This window comes from Choloepus didactylus, chromosome 15, assembly GCF_015220235.1.
Source record: "Choloepus didactylus isolate mChoDid1 chromosome 15, mChoDid1.pri, whole genome shotgun sequence".
In the NCBI taxonomy this organism is placed as follows: Eukaryota; Metazoa; Chordata; class Mammalia; order Pilosa; family Megalonychidae; genus Choloepus; species Choloepus didactylus.
The window spans coordinates 19,250,936-19,266,329 of record NC_051321.1 but is presented as its reverse complement, the minus strand read 5'-3'; the positions used below and the strand labels follow the sequence as shown (position 1 = coordinate 19,266,329).

At 54.6% G+C, this 15,394-nt stretch overlaps 1 protein-coding gene across 4 annotated transcripts in view; it reads right to left on the bottom strand.

Moving 5' to 3' along the window:
- Positions 1 to 15,394, bottom strand: part of AFAP1L2 (actin filament associated protein 1 like 2) — a 108,304-nt gene that overhangs the window by 14,744 nt on the left and 78,166 nt on the right. For all 4 annotated transcript variants that reach the window (XM_037804612.1, XM_037804613.1, XM_037804614.1 and 1 more), the window contains 3 exons: positions 9,129 to 9,219; positions 3,674 to 3,879; positions 2,347 to 2,526 (listed from right to left, as the gene is read on the bottom strand). In XM_037804612.1, the coding sequence (XP_037660540.1) occupies positions 2,347 to 2,526; positions 3,674 to 3,879; positions 9,129 to 9,219 (477 nt within the window). The remainder of the gene's footprint in view (positions 1 to 2,346; positions 2,527 to 3,673; positions 3,880 to 9,128; positions 9,220 to 15,394) is intronic.

The window sequence follows — 15,394 nt, the reverse complement described above, 5'->3', positions numbered from 1 at the left end:
AAAATAAAACCAGATTGAAGTTCTAAACCCCCTGTCTCAGAGTGTGACCTTGTTTGGAAATAGGGTCATTACAGATGGAGTTAGGCAGGTGAAGATGAGGCCGCACTGGAAGAGGGTGACCCCCTAATCTAGTATGGCTGGTGTCCCTATAAGAAGAGGAAATTTGGACAGACAGACAGACAGATGGGGCAGAATGCCACAGATGGCTGGCAGGCTGCTACCAGAAGCCAGGAGAGAGGTCCTGGAGCCTTCAGAGGGAGCTGGCCGGCCGACACTCAGTTCAGACTCCCAGCCTCCAGAGCTCGGAGAGAGTAAGTTTTTTCTAAGCCACAAGCATGTGGTCCCTTGTTACAGCAGCCCGAGGACACTAAGCTGCACCCTACGGCCCAGGAGCAACTGCTCCTTTTAGAGTCGGGCTAGGGGAGCCCTAAGAGGCTCACAGCCCCCACTGAACACAAGGACCCAGCGTCCCAGAATCAGGCGCAGCCAGCCAAGCCCCCTGTGCAGGTGATGGCACAGGGAGGGGAAGGGGCTGGCTGTGAGGGTCGGACGCAGAGGCTATGCCTTCCGCAGGTGTCCTCGAAACCCCCAGCGGGGACTAGAGGACAGGGTCTCAGAAAGAGGGCACGAAGCCTGGGGAGGGAGGCCAGGGATCAGGGAAGGGTGGGTGGGTCCAAGCAGTCAGAGGAACAGTGCTGGGAAGTGGGAGCAAGAGTAGTGAGTGTGTGGTGTGTGCATGCACATGACTTTGTGTGTCAGTGTCTTATAAGGTGTGTGAGTGTGTATGAGTGTGTGTGTGAGGGTAGGTATGGAAGTGTGTGCCTTTGAGTGTGCATCTGGTGGGTATGTGTGTGAGCACGTGTATGTGAGTGTGACCTGTGTGTCTTAGTGTGTGTGTAGGTGTGGGTGTATGTGGTGGGGATGGAGGAGCGCTGGCATGGAGACCAGGACAGGGGACCTAGGCAAGAGAAGGGAGGTCAACACCAGACCAGCAGCCGGAGCCCTGGGTTCCAGTCAGCTCTGCAGCCCGGGCAAGCCCCCAGCTCTCGCTCCATCCGTGCTAGTCAGATTCTCTGGTGTGCTCCAGACAGGCCTGGAGCAGCACTGTTCACTGCATGGGCCTTAAGTAACCAACCCAGGGCCACTCTGCTATGAAGAGGTGAGGTCAGGATTTGAACCCAGGGCCCATGTTCTTGAAGGCCCAGGCCAGGCCCTCCAGGGCGAACAGCCAAACTACAACCCTCCCTGGGCGGTGAGCTTCCTTGTCCTGCGCCACTGTCTCCAGGCATCTGAGAAATTTGCAACAAGAACCAAGGTACCTTTGAGAGCCTCCCAGAAGCCTGGCTCTGAGACAGGCATGCAGGACCTGGTACTCGAAACATTCCGCAGTTTCAGAGAAGCAGCCCCTGCCTCAAAGCTGGGGGACCTCAGCCCTGCTTGGCAGGTTCTCTCTTCCTTCACGCTTTAGTAAGGGAGAGCAGATTTGTTCTGGTTTGCCGAGCTTCTGAGGGACTGCCAGGGTGGTTGTGTTTAGCAGAGCCCGCAGGGATGGAGGTGAGGGCCCTGAGGCTGGAAACACATCACCTTGGCAGTGAGGGTGGAGGGGCAGCAGGAAGGAGGGAAGGGGCTGCTCCGGCCCTCGCTGGCCTCCCCGGGGACCCTGCTGGGGACAGAGGTCTCTCTGGAATCATGGAACAGAGTGGAACATGGGCTCCTTCTTGACACAAACCTTATCCCTCCTTGAACGTCAAGGCCATCTCTAACGTGGGGCAGGCGTGCACCAGGATGTGGTAGAGCTGACTGTGTGCAGTGGTAGTAGCAAAAGCACAGGACTTGTGGTCAGACAATCCTGGGTTTTAAAACCCAAAGCTGCCTCCCATGTGCCAGGTGACCTCAGCAAGTCACCTCCTGTCTCTGGGCCTTAATTTCCACTCCTGTAAGATGGGGACACTGACACTGACCCCTCCCCACGTAGCGTGGTTGTGTGTGTGCAATTGGCTAAAAGCCTACGGTCTTCAGCAAGTCCTCAACAAGTGGCAGCAACGTCTATTATTCTACTAAAAGGCTGGTGAGGCCTCACTAGAGGCAGAGCAGGCAAGTGGATCTCAACCAGATCCCACTTCCAGGCAACTGAGAAGGATTCAGACCCCACAGCCAAGTGCCGTATCGATTTCCACCAGACTGACTGGACACAGGAAGCCACTGGAACATAAAGGATCAGCTTTTTGCCTTTGACGACGCCACCCATCCCTTCTGGGAAAGCTGGGGAGCCAGACTCCAGGAGCCCCTCTGAGCCCTGGAGGGGAGCGGGCCCCCTTCACCCCAGCGGACTGGCGTCTCCCTCACCCTGAGCCACTGCTCGGCTTGGTCCTTGCTCTGCAGGCCCAGCACGATCACGTCGGCGTTCATCGGCGTGATCTTCAGCTTGTGCTCCTTCTTCCGCACTTGCTTCTCCTTGTGAACGACGCTGCTGCCCAGCAAGTTCACGTCCAGCTGGGGGCTGTGGTCTTTGGAGGATTTGTAGCACTGGAAGGAAAGAGAGAAGAAACCTCAGGTTTCCGGGGCTTCTAGGCCCAGCCAGGTTCTGCCCAGGAGGAGGCCTCTGGGCCCGGCCAACCCGCCGAGAGCCCGGCCTGCCCCAACGAAGCCAGAAGGCTGGGCAACCCTCAAACAGCAGCCAGGCTCCTTCTCGGTTTCAGACGGTCTCCCTCTCGGTCAAGCCTCCTCCTCACTGGCCTCAGCCAAGGACGTCCCAGGACCCGCTTGTCCCAGCAGCTCAAACCTCACTCCAGGTCTGGGGCAGCTCCCGAAAGATGTCCTCTGAGGGCAACTTAGCCAAGGCAAACTAACTTTTGACGTTTCTCTACCCCTCGGCATTTCTTACTCAGCTTGGGGATCCGTAACAAACGAAAACTAAGTGTATCATCTGCTTAGTCAGGAAGATGATGTGTTAGAAAAGAAAGGAAGGGGCTTTCTTCCTCTACCAAAGAAAATACCTTGCACCTCAGTTTCTCATTTGTGCCATGGGGGTCCTTAGAGCGTTGTTTAACAGGATCACCCAAAATAGCATTTGCACAGAGCAGGGCATGTTGTAAGGAGTGGAGAAAAGGTGTTTATGATAATTCCATGGAACTTCACACCAGGACACAGAGCTGTGAATTTTAATTTAAAATTACAGGAAGCAGATTGCTCTCAAAACAGTATCTTCTGGTATCTTTATGGGTCTTGTTTTGTAATCATTCGAAATAGCGCAACTTCCGAGCAGATAAAACATGATTCTCCTGAGGCATGGATGAAAGCAGAGGCCAGAATTGGGGCTGGGGGCTGGGCTGGGCCCACCCACGCTGGGCAGTGTGCTCCGTCCAACACCTCCGGTCTGAGGAAGAATGAGCCCACGACTAGGGACAAAAAGATTCCCTAAAAAAGTGTGGATGGGATGGGATGGGAGCGGGTAGGTAACTGCAGCTCCCTTGGATGGAAACTACTAGACCTTTCTAATTGAGAAAACGCACATTCACCCACACCCATGAAACTCTGCATATTCTCTCTGGGTAAGGAGGATTAAAGCCTCCTGACACAAGAAGGCTCCACGCCCCTGGTGTCAGGCACCCTCCCCTGCCCCCCCTCTGCCCCCCAGGAGAGGAGACCGGAAGGTGGCCGGCGGCCCACTGACCAGGAGCCTGGTGTCCCTGATGACGCAGAGCTGCTTCGCCCACTGCCCCAGCCACTTCTTGCGCCACAGGAAGGCGCAGATGCGGGCCTCGCGCATCAGCTCGATGCTGGCCTCGGGCGAGGGCCACTGGTAGGGGGCCGACTTGCCCTTGCTGCTCTCGTCTTCATCGTAGGACTCGTAGGAGCTGCTCACGGCCTCGCCATCCTCTGCAAGGGAGACCAGCTCGGTCACAGCCCGCGGTCCCCACCCATGCCTCCCTCGGGAGGGCCAGGGCAGGACCCCCGGCCCCCAACGCCCTGCAGCAAAGCCCCTCGGATGCTGCATCTGGCCACAAACAGGCACCCTAAAACCAGAAGTCTCCCCTTTCTTCCTCAATTCCTGTCATCTTCGACGCCACAGAATCCTCTGATGAGGCAGTCCCCCAGCTCGACTGCTTGCTCCACCTGGGGTCCCCGTTTCCTCAGCAGAGGGGGGACGTGGGCGGGTGAGGGCTCTTTCAGGCTTGTGTCACTCCAGGGGGTCGGAGGGGAAGAGAATGACGTCATGGGAGCCCCGGGCTGCACCCACGGCCGACCCCCAGCGGTCACCTGGCCGGGCCGTTCCGTTCTGGGTGGGGAAGGGTCTGTGGCTCCTCAGAAATAAACTATAGTGGGAAATGTCTTTCTGGGGAAGGCAGCCACCTCCCCATCCCTAAACGACCCCCCCTCAGAGTCGTAACCCTGTGTTTAAATCACTCTTTTCTCCCCCAAAGAACCCTCTCCCTGCCTGCTTGACACTTCCCAGCCCAAACACAGTTCTTCTACCCTTTTCCTCACCTCTGGCAATGAGTCAACCTCCAGCTTTTGTTTTGTTTTCAAAGAACTCCAGAACTCACCAAAGTACAAATCATGCGTGATTCTCTTACACATTCCACCTCAGCTCTGCCCCCACGACCCTGCAAGATGGCTCCGTTCTCCTGGCCTCACTGTTCTGCTCATTGAAGGCCAACAAAAACTACCCCCAAAAAAACAAGACGACCCCGAAAAGCAGGATGCAGAGAAGAGAGGACAGACTTCAGGAGCCCCCGTCCCACCCCTGGCTGTGCACAGGATCCCATCTACAGCCACTCCAGCCTCTGCCTGAATTCTCCACGGACGGGGAGCTCACTACCTCCAGATCACTAGGCGCTTCCTTCCATGACTAGGCGGCCCTAACAGTTACAAAATAGGCCCACCACCCACTTCCCTGGGATTTCTCGGTGGTCCGTGGCAGGCCCCCAAGTCGGTGATGGAATGCCCCTTTCCTCGCATGGCACTCCTCATAAAAGAGGCAGCCCCGTGCACCCGGGTCTCCCCTCTGCAGGAGCCCCCCAACACTACATAGCCGGGTTCCCACATACGAAGAAAACGGAACCACATTTGAAGTAGAATATAGGAAAATTAACAGGTCACTGTGGCATTTATTATACCTATAATGGCAGTGAAAATGTGTTTTATTTTGATTTAACATTTCTAAAAATAACACTTTATTTTAATATCAGTTTTCTTTAAAACTATCGTGTTACTACTCCAGGGCTTAATAAAAAAAGTTGCACGGTTTATAAATTTATACCTATTAAATGAGCTAGGATTACAAAGTGGTACGACCCAGTGGGAGATCCTGAACTCTGACGGTGCTGGTGGCAATCTGGCTGCCTGTTGTTTTGAAAGCCGTAAAAGCACCCATGTCCTTTGACCCAATAATCCCAGTCCTTGGAGTTTATCCTGGAAAACTAGTTTTTAAAAAAAGGAGGGAGAAAGATTCCATGCAATAAAATATTCAAGTGCTAATTAATAGTTAGCAGAAGGGGCCTGAGTAGATGAAGTATGGTTTCATGTACTTAGGAATATAGCATGCCACCCTAACCAATTAAAACTCTGAAGACTAGTGGCAACTCGAAAATTCCTTAAGATACAGTGGTCAGCAAAAAGGCACCATTAACCTTACATGTGCAAACAGATGAGTACCGTGAGGCAGGATGGAGAAGGCAAGCAATTGACCTGGTAGGGTAATAGGACCAGGTGATTTTTTTTTTAAATGTCCTCATTGTCAGTATTGTATTATCTGTGCAATAAATGAAATAAGAAGAATGATGCAGTGTCACTGGGATGCTTCCTTCAGTGGCAAAAATTAATGAAGGCAGGCCAGATTTGAGAGTGAATAACTTGTGTAAATCCCCTCCTTCTCTGTGCTGTGTTTTCCCGACTTCCCAAAGAGAATTCTACCCCTGCCCATCGTCCCCCATGGGCATCAGGAAGGTAACTGAGAAGAAACAGCAAGGCTCAGTACCTGAAGTCACTGGGAGGAAATTTAGGGCAAATGTATTAGAAATCTTATTTATCCCTAAGAGAATCACAGCACAACAGAAACGTGGGAGGCCCTTAAAACAGACGCTTGGCTTCCTGGGGTCACAGGGTGAAGAGGAGTGAAGGCTGGATGCTGACCCCAGGTAGACCGTGCCCCACCACGTCCCATGGGCAGTCACTGGGACCAGTGGCAGAACAATATATTGACCAGTAATACCCACATTGGATTGTTCCGTGAGTAAGAAACACTTTCATTGTGTTACTGTAAACCAAAATTGGGGGGTTATCTGTTACAGCAGCCAGCGTGCAGTGCTCTGATTCGTTAAGCCGAGTTTGGATGCTGTAGAGGGTGGGAGGAAGTCACACTTTCTGGAAGGGGGGCCCAGGCACCGCCATGTAGGACCCATGCGTGAGGGCAGAGGCACAGACAGAAGCAAGACGGAGAGAGACACGATGAAGAGAGGGACGGACCCAAGTTCAGAGACACAGAGATCCAGAAGTGGTGACAGCACTGCCTGTCCACCAGAAACTAGTGCTTTCCCATCGGCGGTGTGGGCTTGTCACGAGAGGTGCCTGAGGACTCCACTTCCCAGCCCCCTTTACATCCCGAGATGACCACGTGTCTACAAGTCACCAATGGAATGCGAGCAGGAGTGATGTGTGTCACTTCCGGCTGGCACGTTTAAGAAGTGGAGAGGAGCTCTCCCACTCTCTCAGTAGAGGATTCTGTGGTCCTAGAGGGTAGCCAAGCAAAGTGTGCAAGGAGCCTGGGTTCCTAAAATACCTCCTGACCATGATATCCACACTGCACTGTTATGTGAGTGAGAAACAGATTTTTATTGTTTCTGCCAATTGGGGGTGATTTATTACAGCAGCCAGCACTGCCCAGCAGGAGAGGCCATGAATACAGTGCTTGACGTCTCAGAACAGAGCCTGGTCTCTCCAGCACAGGCCATCAGAGCACTGACTTAACTTTTACCCAGAGGAAACAGACCCAGTGGAGCAGGGTGGGGACGATGCTGATAAAGCAGGACAAGAATCCAAGATCCTGGGCTTTTGCCGGAAGTTAGCAACATCACTGATAGCAAACCACCTCGAGCAAGGGGCTGGCCCTGACAGCCGTCCCTCCTGTTGCAGCCTGCATGACACACTGCCCGACTGGGTCAGGTGAAGGGATAACAGGCAGGAACCTGAGGCCAGGCCAGTGTATACCCAGGTAAAGCCCTCTTTTTTTGGTAAGTGTGAACACTTCATAACAAGTCATCCTCCAGGAGAGCCAAGGCAGCCTGGCCATCTCCCTCCCACCTTAGTCATTTCCGCAGCTGGGTTTCCCCCATCTCTGAGCTCTCCTGACCTACTTCTGCCGGCTGAGTTCCAGCTGTCCTTGTGATGACCCAGTCCTGGCCGCAACCAATGTCAATTCACAACCAAGAGGTAAATGCTGAGAAGCCCGGGTCTTTCTGACAATTTGTTTGTGCCTCGCTCACATAAAGCCTGAGATGACGTGTCTGTCCCAAAGACAGGCCCCCTGGGAGTGTCTGGGAGGCAAGCCCCAGCGGGCAGCGCACACACCTGGAGACAAGCACGCTTAGGATGCTCGGAGGTGCTTGCCAAGGTGAGTCTGCTCTGAGACGCGTCCCAGACATCAGTGCCACACCCTCGGCTTTGGTCTGAAACCACAGCCCAGACTGGTGACTCAGTGATGCTTCACATGCTCACTGTGTTAAAACTAAGTGACAGCTGCTGCAAAACCGACTTCTCATGATAACCTCGGTTTGTCAAAACAGGCCCTTCCCACCCACACAGTTCTGAGGACCACAAGGCAGGTAAACTGTGAAAAAAGAAGAATCTGACATGGCTCCAAGTCCCAGCTCATCCTTGCTCCTTTTCTTTATGGATCCAGCACTGTCCCTTTCAGCCAAGTTCATTCCCACCACCAGGAGCATTCACCTCGTCCTTTTGCTTTCAAGGCCCTTTCATTTATGCAGGAAAAAAAACACGAGGAGGTAAGAAGAGGAAAACAAGAATCAGAATGTAGTTGCCCCAGAGCTAGGGGTACAGTTACCTCTTCCAGAACCTTTGGGGCTTTTTAGGTCTAGAACCCCCTTTCTAAGAGTATTTCTGATCAGACTTCCTTAGGCTGAGAGCCACTGGCCAAGAAAAGAGAGTTTCAGTATGAGCCCTGTTTCCAAAGCCCGTCCTCCATGCAGGGTCTGGGGCCATCTTTTTCGCACACGTTAGGTCAGTTGCTACGTAGCCCTCCAAAGGTACACAGTCTGATTCAGAGCAAAAGCCAAAGTCTTCAGCATGGCCTGGAGGTCACCTGTGTGTCTCTGTCTCCTGTCACTCTCCCCTGCCTCCTTGTGCACCGGCCACGCTGTTCCTCAAAGTCACCAAGAGCTCAGGACCTCTGTATGTATTGTCCTCTCTGTCTGGAAAGTCCTTCCAGCAAATATCTGCATGACCCACTCTGCTTTGTTCAGGAATCTGCTCAAGGTCATGCTATCTGAGAGGCCTTCCCTATCTAAAACAACACCCTCTCTGCTGCAACCCACCCCCTACTCCATTTTCCATCCTAACACTTAAAACCACCTGCCACATTGCATGTTATCTATTTGTCGTCTGTCTTCCATCACTGGAATGTAAGGGCCTCGTCTTGAGCGTGGCTGTGTTCCTGACTCCTAGAAGGGTACCTAACTTGGAGTTGGAGCACAATAAGCATGTGTTGAATGAATGTAGAAAAGAGCCTGGAAACCAGGCCACACACAGCCTGACCACTCTTTCCTCTGCTTACCAGGGCTGTGGGCCCCTTGGCCAACGCCACCCCACTCATGTCACAAGTCTGTGCAGAATCCAGCCACATCCAGGTGGAGATGCAGAAAACGTCAGACACTCAAAACCAGCTCATCTAAGTCGCGTGCCATCCCAATCCCCTCCTTCTATTCTCCCGTTCAGAATAGAGGCCAAATGCTTGGTGGCAGCTGTGGAACGGGCCATGCCCTCTGGTGGCGGCGTGCCCGGGCTCCCCTTTCCCTTCCAGCCCCGGGCGGGCGTGTCGGTCACCACCAGACTGGCCAGCACAGGCATCCACACCGGAAGCAGTGAGACCTCTCCCGGGCCACTGAGTGTACCATTTAGGGATGTATCATATGGCTCAGCTTCTTCGTAGTAACCTTCCGGAGACTCGATCTTCGGGAGGGGGAGCAGTTTCCGATCTAGAATCTGTGGAATGAATAAATAAAACAAACACTTTCAGATACGATGCACAGGGAACAATTTAGAGTTAACCCTCCAAGTGGAAGGAGGAGGAAGTCCAGAAGAAACAACGCCGGCTGCTTCCACGCACGTCGGGAGGAAAGAACACGGAACATCACGAACTCATCGTTCACCCAGACCTCAACGTCTGGTTTGCATCCAGCCGAAAGGCTGTGGGCAAGTTGCTGAACCTCACTGAGCCTCAGTTTCCCCCTCTTTAGAATGAAGATCAAACCCCCTAACACACACACAGGCCATGGCTATGCCCATAACGCACAACATGCATCAGGTCTAGACAGTGTCAGGCTGTCATGGAAGCTGTTAGGACGAGCCACAAAACATTTGGGCTACTTAGTGGCACACTGAGGAAGATGGCCAGGTTTCCAAATTCCAGACTTTTCCGTAATATATTCCATCATTTGTTCAGCAAATACTGGACGTTTCCCGTGGACTTGACTCCAGGGACACACCGGACGTTCAGCAGTCGGTTGCAGGAAGACCCTCCCTGGGTGGTGAAGGCTTGACAGCTACTTGGCAAGCGCACTGGAAGTAGCGCCACGAGAGAGATGAGGTCAGTGCTCCGTGGGAACCAGGGGCGGGCGTGAGGGGCGCTTACGACCACAGAGGAGAGGGGGCCCTTGAGCTTCCTACCTGGGATGGGGGTGGGTGGGCACATTCTGAGGAGACTAAAGCACAACTGCAGAGGAGCAGAGAGCATGAAATTGTTCCCTCCCTCCATTACTCTACCCGTAAAATGGCCACCGGACGTGGAGCTGACCTTATAAGCCATAGCAGGGGAGAAAGGAGAGGTGGGTTATCGCATGAATGTTTCCATCTACAGATTGTGCAGGGGTAAGCACCTGGTGTCTTTCTGAGGGAAGCCAGGAGAAACCTGCAGTGCTGGGCGTTCCACCTGGGGCGGCAGCCCTGGAGCCTAAAAGTGGTAGAAGGTTCTTTACGGTAAGGGAGATCGTTGAGGCAGAGGCCACCAGAAGGACCTCAGGGGCCAGGAGTTCAGAGGGATCCCTGAGCCTTTGGGGATTTTCTGCCCTAAGACAGGGGGTGGAAGTGGGAGGTGGGGGAGGAGGGCGTGCAGAAACCCTGAGATGGTGGGAACCCGGTCCTCCTGGGCTCAAAGGCCCACTGGACCGTAGTCAGGACACTGCGAGGATGCGCCTTCCTAGCCGAATAATGCTCCTGGGGATGAGCCACCAAAACCAGGATCCCCAGGGCCAAGTCCTTTGTGGCATGGAGTCCAGAGTTGATATATAGGGACTCTTGAGTTCATTTAACATAATTTAAATCCTGGCTTTAGGACCTACTAGCCTTAGCCTTAGACGTGTGACAGCCTCTCTGAGCCTCAGTTTCTCTCTCTGTGAAAGAGGAATATTGTTAGGGTTGTTCTGAGATTAAATGAGCCACCTGTGACAGTGCACAGTGTCCAGCACATGGTACATACAAGGCGGCTGCTACTATCATTGTCTGGGGACCGTCCACACCCGGAGTCTTCAGGATGGACAGTGAGGATGTGCTGTTCTAGGAGCCCAAAGAGGGTCAGCCCGAAAGGGCATTGCGGAGGGTCAGCAGAGGCCAGCCCACAGCCTGGGTCCAACAGTGGGTACCTTCTGACTAGACCGGCCCCACCCCAAGCCTGTGATACAAGACACAGAGCCAGGCTTACAGCCCTCAGCCCTGGCAGGGCCGCCTGCACCCACCCCCGAGCGTGCAGTCCCCACCTCGCAGGAAGGTGCAGGATAGCTCCGGTCATTTCCTCAGCAGGCGGGGTGCCGCCCTGAGCTGGCAGATGGAGCTGCCGAAGGGAGATGGATGGGAATGGCATTGCAGGCAGGGCCGCTCCTATGGCCTGGGTCTGCGACTTCCCTACCAGGGCCATGCACACTGTGGGTACCCAAAAAATAGCTGCTTATGGGTGAACTTCTGCCTTTGCTGCAACCTGCCTGGTGAGATGTCTCTGCTCCGCTCATCCATTCCTGGCCACCCCAGAAGGCTCCAGGGCCAAAGGAGGGGTCAACCAGCAGCATGAAAAAGGGGCTCATGGGACAGCCACCGTCCTCTAAGAGCCAGCTCCTGGGGTCCAGGGAGAACGTGTGCTCTCTCCTCAGCAGTGCCAAGGCCCCTGCACACGTCCTGAGCTGGCCGGACCTCCACCTCCAGCATCCAGGCCCTGCTGCCATCACTTCTCCATAGGAGAGAAGCTCCAGGCACCCCGGATCTGGCTCCCAGTCAGGATTTCACGATGAAAACAGGACAAGGGGGAAACACCATAGGTCTGTCACATGGGTCTGCCATTCTCCCCAGGGAGTGAGACTCTCCCAGGCCACTTAGATCCTACATATATGACAGATACTTTATGTATTTATATGGAGAGGCGGCATGAGGCAGTAGTGAGAAATCCAACCTCCAGGATCAGGGTTTGAGCCCTGGCCCTTGCCCATTCTAGCTGCGTGACTCTGGACAAGTTTCTTGACCTCTCTGTGCTTCAGTTTTCTCTGCTGTAGAAAGGGGGAGAATAAACATACCTATCCCATGGGACTATTGTACGAATTAAATCAGCACTAATAAATACTCAGTAAACATTAGTTTTTACTAACCTAAAAAAAATAAAATGTAAAAATACCAAAGGGAGTGTTTGGTGGAGGAAGGACAGACGTGTTCTGGAAGATGTAGAGGAGACTCTGGGGCCTGACCTGGCTCATGCGAGAAAGAGGACAGGGTCCCTTGTGGGGCAAAAGACATGCCCTATGTTCCTAAATGAGCTGCTCCATGGAAGAAGCAGCTTGGCCCACCAGAGGACATTGCCAAGGTCAGTCTGAAAAGCTGGGGCTGGCCTTTTCCACTAACCTCCACCTGGGAAACTTGTGCGGTGCACCCTGCAGGGAGCTCGGAGCTGCAAGCACACCTTGTGCCCCCGGGGCCACCCTTCATCTTCAGCTCTTGTGTCTTGTGGCAGGTTAAGTGATAAAATAACTTACAATTCAGAAGAGAATGATTACATGTTTCCATGGCCTATTATCAGAGTAAGAAAGAGATCCTAATCTCCATGAGTGAAGGATAAAGAACTATTATCTGAATTACCATGATGATGATGAAGGTTGTGGCTGTAAAATGAAGATGCAAAGGAGATTTGATTTCAAAATGTGCAATGGCTTTCTGGCGGTTCACGGAAAGGACTAGAGCAGGAAGCCACAGTCTCTGCACTTAGAGATGGTTCAGGAGGAAAGAGAGAAAACTGTGCTCAGCGTGATTTACCAGAGGCTGGCAAACTTTTTCTGTAACGGGTCAGATGGTAAATTTTTTAGGGATTTGCAAGCCATTTAGTTCAGCTATTCAACCCTGCTATGGCAGCATGGAAGCAGGCATCGACAATATGTAAGCCAATAGTGGGCCTGTGCTCCAGTGAACTGGCAGCGTGCCTGATCTGGCCCACTGGCAGAGGTTTGCTGACCCCTATTTTGACACAGAGCTTAAGATGAGGGGTGGCCCCGAGGGCACAAAGCGTCCTTGCAGCTCCGGGCTCCCTGCAGGGTGCACTGCGGAAGTCTCCCAGGTTTCCAGACTGACCTCAGCAATGTCCTCTGGTGGGCCAAGTGCTTCCTCCTCGGGGCACATCACTTAAGAGCAGCACCAGTGCATGCTCAGGCCTCAGAGAGGAGAAGGGGCGGAGATGGCTGTGCCGGCCAGGAGAGTAAATGGTGGCCAGCACACATCTGTTTCTCCTACAGTGACCACAGCAGCTGGCTGTGCAGACAGCTGCCTGAGTCACCGTCCACACCCTCGAGCTTGCTCCAGCCCCCTGGCTGCCCCTTCCCCTGCTAGACGTGTCCGCTCTGCTCTGACTTGGTGGACTCGGGGCCTGTGGTGGGCCAGTATCCTGAGCCAGGGACGGAGCCTGGGCAGACTCCAGCTTCTGCAGCATCTGTCAGCGAGCCCCGGGACAGGCAAGGGTGTGAGCGGGGCACGCAGGTGGAGGGGCCGCCACGGAGCCCTGGAGCACTGGGGTCAGGGTGGGAAGGGACGTGGTTTTCTCTCTCCATGGTGGCAGGGTCACTCCCGGCGCAGGCCTGGCTGGGTCCGAGCTGCCATGCTCCCTCTGAAGTTGCCGCTGCTGCTGCTGCCCTGGTTTCTTTCCTCCTTCAGAGCCAGCAGCCACAGCTGTTCCCCCTCTGCCCTGACACCACCCATCTGGGGGCCTTGGACCAAGAGCCATGACCACCTCAGCCCAGAGAGGCGGCCCGAGGGAGAGGAGGCGTGCGCACACACGTGGACAAGGCGGGGAGAATCCCCGCTTCACGCCACCCCCGTCCTCGCTCCTCGCTCCAGGAGCCCCCTGGGGTGGGGGTGCACGCTCAGGCCAGGACTGGGGGCTTAGGAAAGGGAGCCGCAGTCGGCGCTGCTTGTCCTTTCCAGCAGAGAAATTGAGCGAGGAGGGACCCGGCTCATACTGTACGTCTCCCCAGGGCCTGGAGTTCGTCCACAGGAACAACGCCCACACGTCTGAAAGGCACCCCCGGATCATGTGATTCTTGGGCGGTGACATTTTCCTCAACTCTGGCACCAGGTTTCTGTCAAACGCTGACCAAACCTCTCCTGGCCCCTGGCCCCGAGCAGCCCCAGTCGCAGATGCCGCGGGAAGCCGGCCCCAGAGGAAGGCCGGGCGCCCTCACTCCTCTCCCCCGCCCTGCTCGGAGGCCCCGCACTCCAGCCCGCTGTACCAAGGGATGGGAGACTGGGGAGGAGCAGTGGAACTCAACGCCGGGATCCCCGGGGCTGCGGGGATTCGTGGGCCAGGAAGTCAGATCCCCTGCCCTGTGACCTGACTCTGTAACTACACCCCCGTCCCCAGTCCCGGGCCCTTTGCTAATTAAACACAGATTCCTAGAAGAGACACGTCAGTCCTCGACCCACCAGGTATGGACGGACCCAGGGAGGGCAGACAGTGGCATGTCCGTTTGGCAAAGGCCAAAGGCACCTGGGTCAGAATCAGCAGCCGAATCCAGGATAGGCAAGTTCCATCCCTGGCTCAGAGCAGCCACCTTGCCTCACCCACCACCGAGCAAGTGACGCCTAGGACACACCAGAAAAGCTGTCGGCAGAACCAGGGCTCCACCACCTGGTTGAGGCCACCTGCTCTTGGATGGTAGAGCAGAGGGCAGACGGCAGAGGCCCCCCGGTAAGTGCTGGGGCCTGAGGTGAGGGGAGGCTGCAGCTGGAGTTAGCACAAGCTCCCTTATCTGCCCAGGAGCTGGCCATCAGCATGCTACAGTGAGTTAAATCAGGGAGGCTGCACAGGGGCCTGGAAATCAAGAAACCCTGGCCTTGCCACCTCCCAGCTGTGGAACCCTGGCAAGTGGTTTTAACTCTGAACCTCTGTTTGCTCAAACAAAAAACCTGCTGGGGCATGGGAGGCTCATATATGCATGAGTGGTGGAGAGCAGAAGCTCAGAAACGGCAGTGACCAGCGACCAGCATCATCGGGGTCTGGGGCAGAGGGAGCTCACAGCCCATCGGGGGGTCCCAGCCTGAGATGGAGAATCCTGTCAGCTGTATCCCAGCTGATGGGGCCCATCTGATGGGAGGCCATCCTGGCACCCCAGAACTGCCCCACCTACCCCAATGGTGTGTGGCCACAGGAGAGGGGCTGGCAGCATCCAGCTACCCCTCGGGGAAGGAGGAATGGAAGGGGGCCGCTCAGCAGGGGCTTAATCCTGCGGTTCAGGTAATGGATGGCTCAGCAGGAGCTCAGGGACCGGGGAGACATGCAGCCTCCTGCTGGGGCTGCCCCAGCACCCCTGCTACCCAGAGAAACCCGTCCCAACTCTGACCCCACACCTCCTCCAGGAAGCCTCCCTGCTATGCTGAGAGAGGAAATAACTTGTGTTCAAATTCTGATCCTGGTGCTTCAAGGCTGTATGACATCACGACTTTCAGTTAATCCTGCTGATTCTTGACCTTCTCATCCATAAAGTATAAACACCACTCCTTCCCCCACTGAACACTGAGGGCTGAGAGCTGTACAGCCTCAGCCGTTCAATAAGGAACCCTTGTGAGACAGCTGTTAACGTTCTTTCCATTTAACCACAAAGAAACAAAGGGCCAGGGACCTTAAATAATTTGTTCAAGG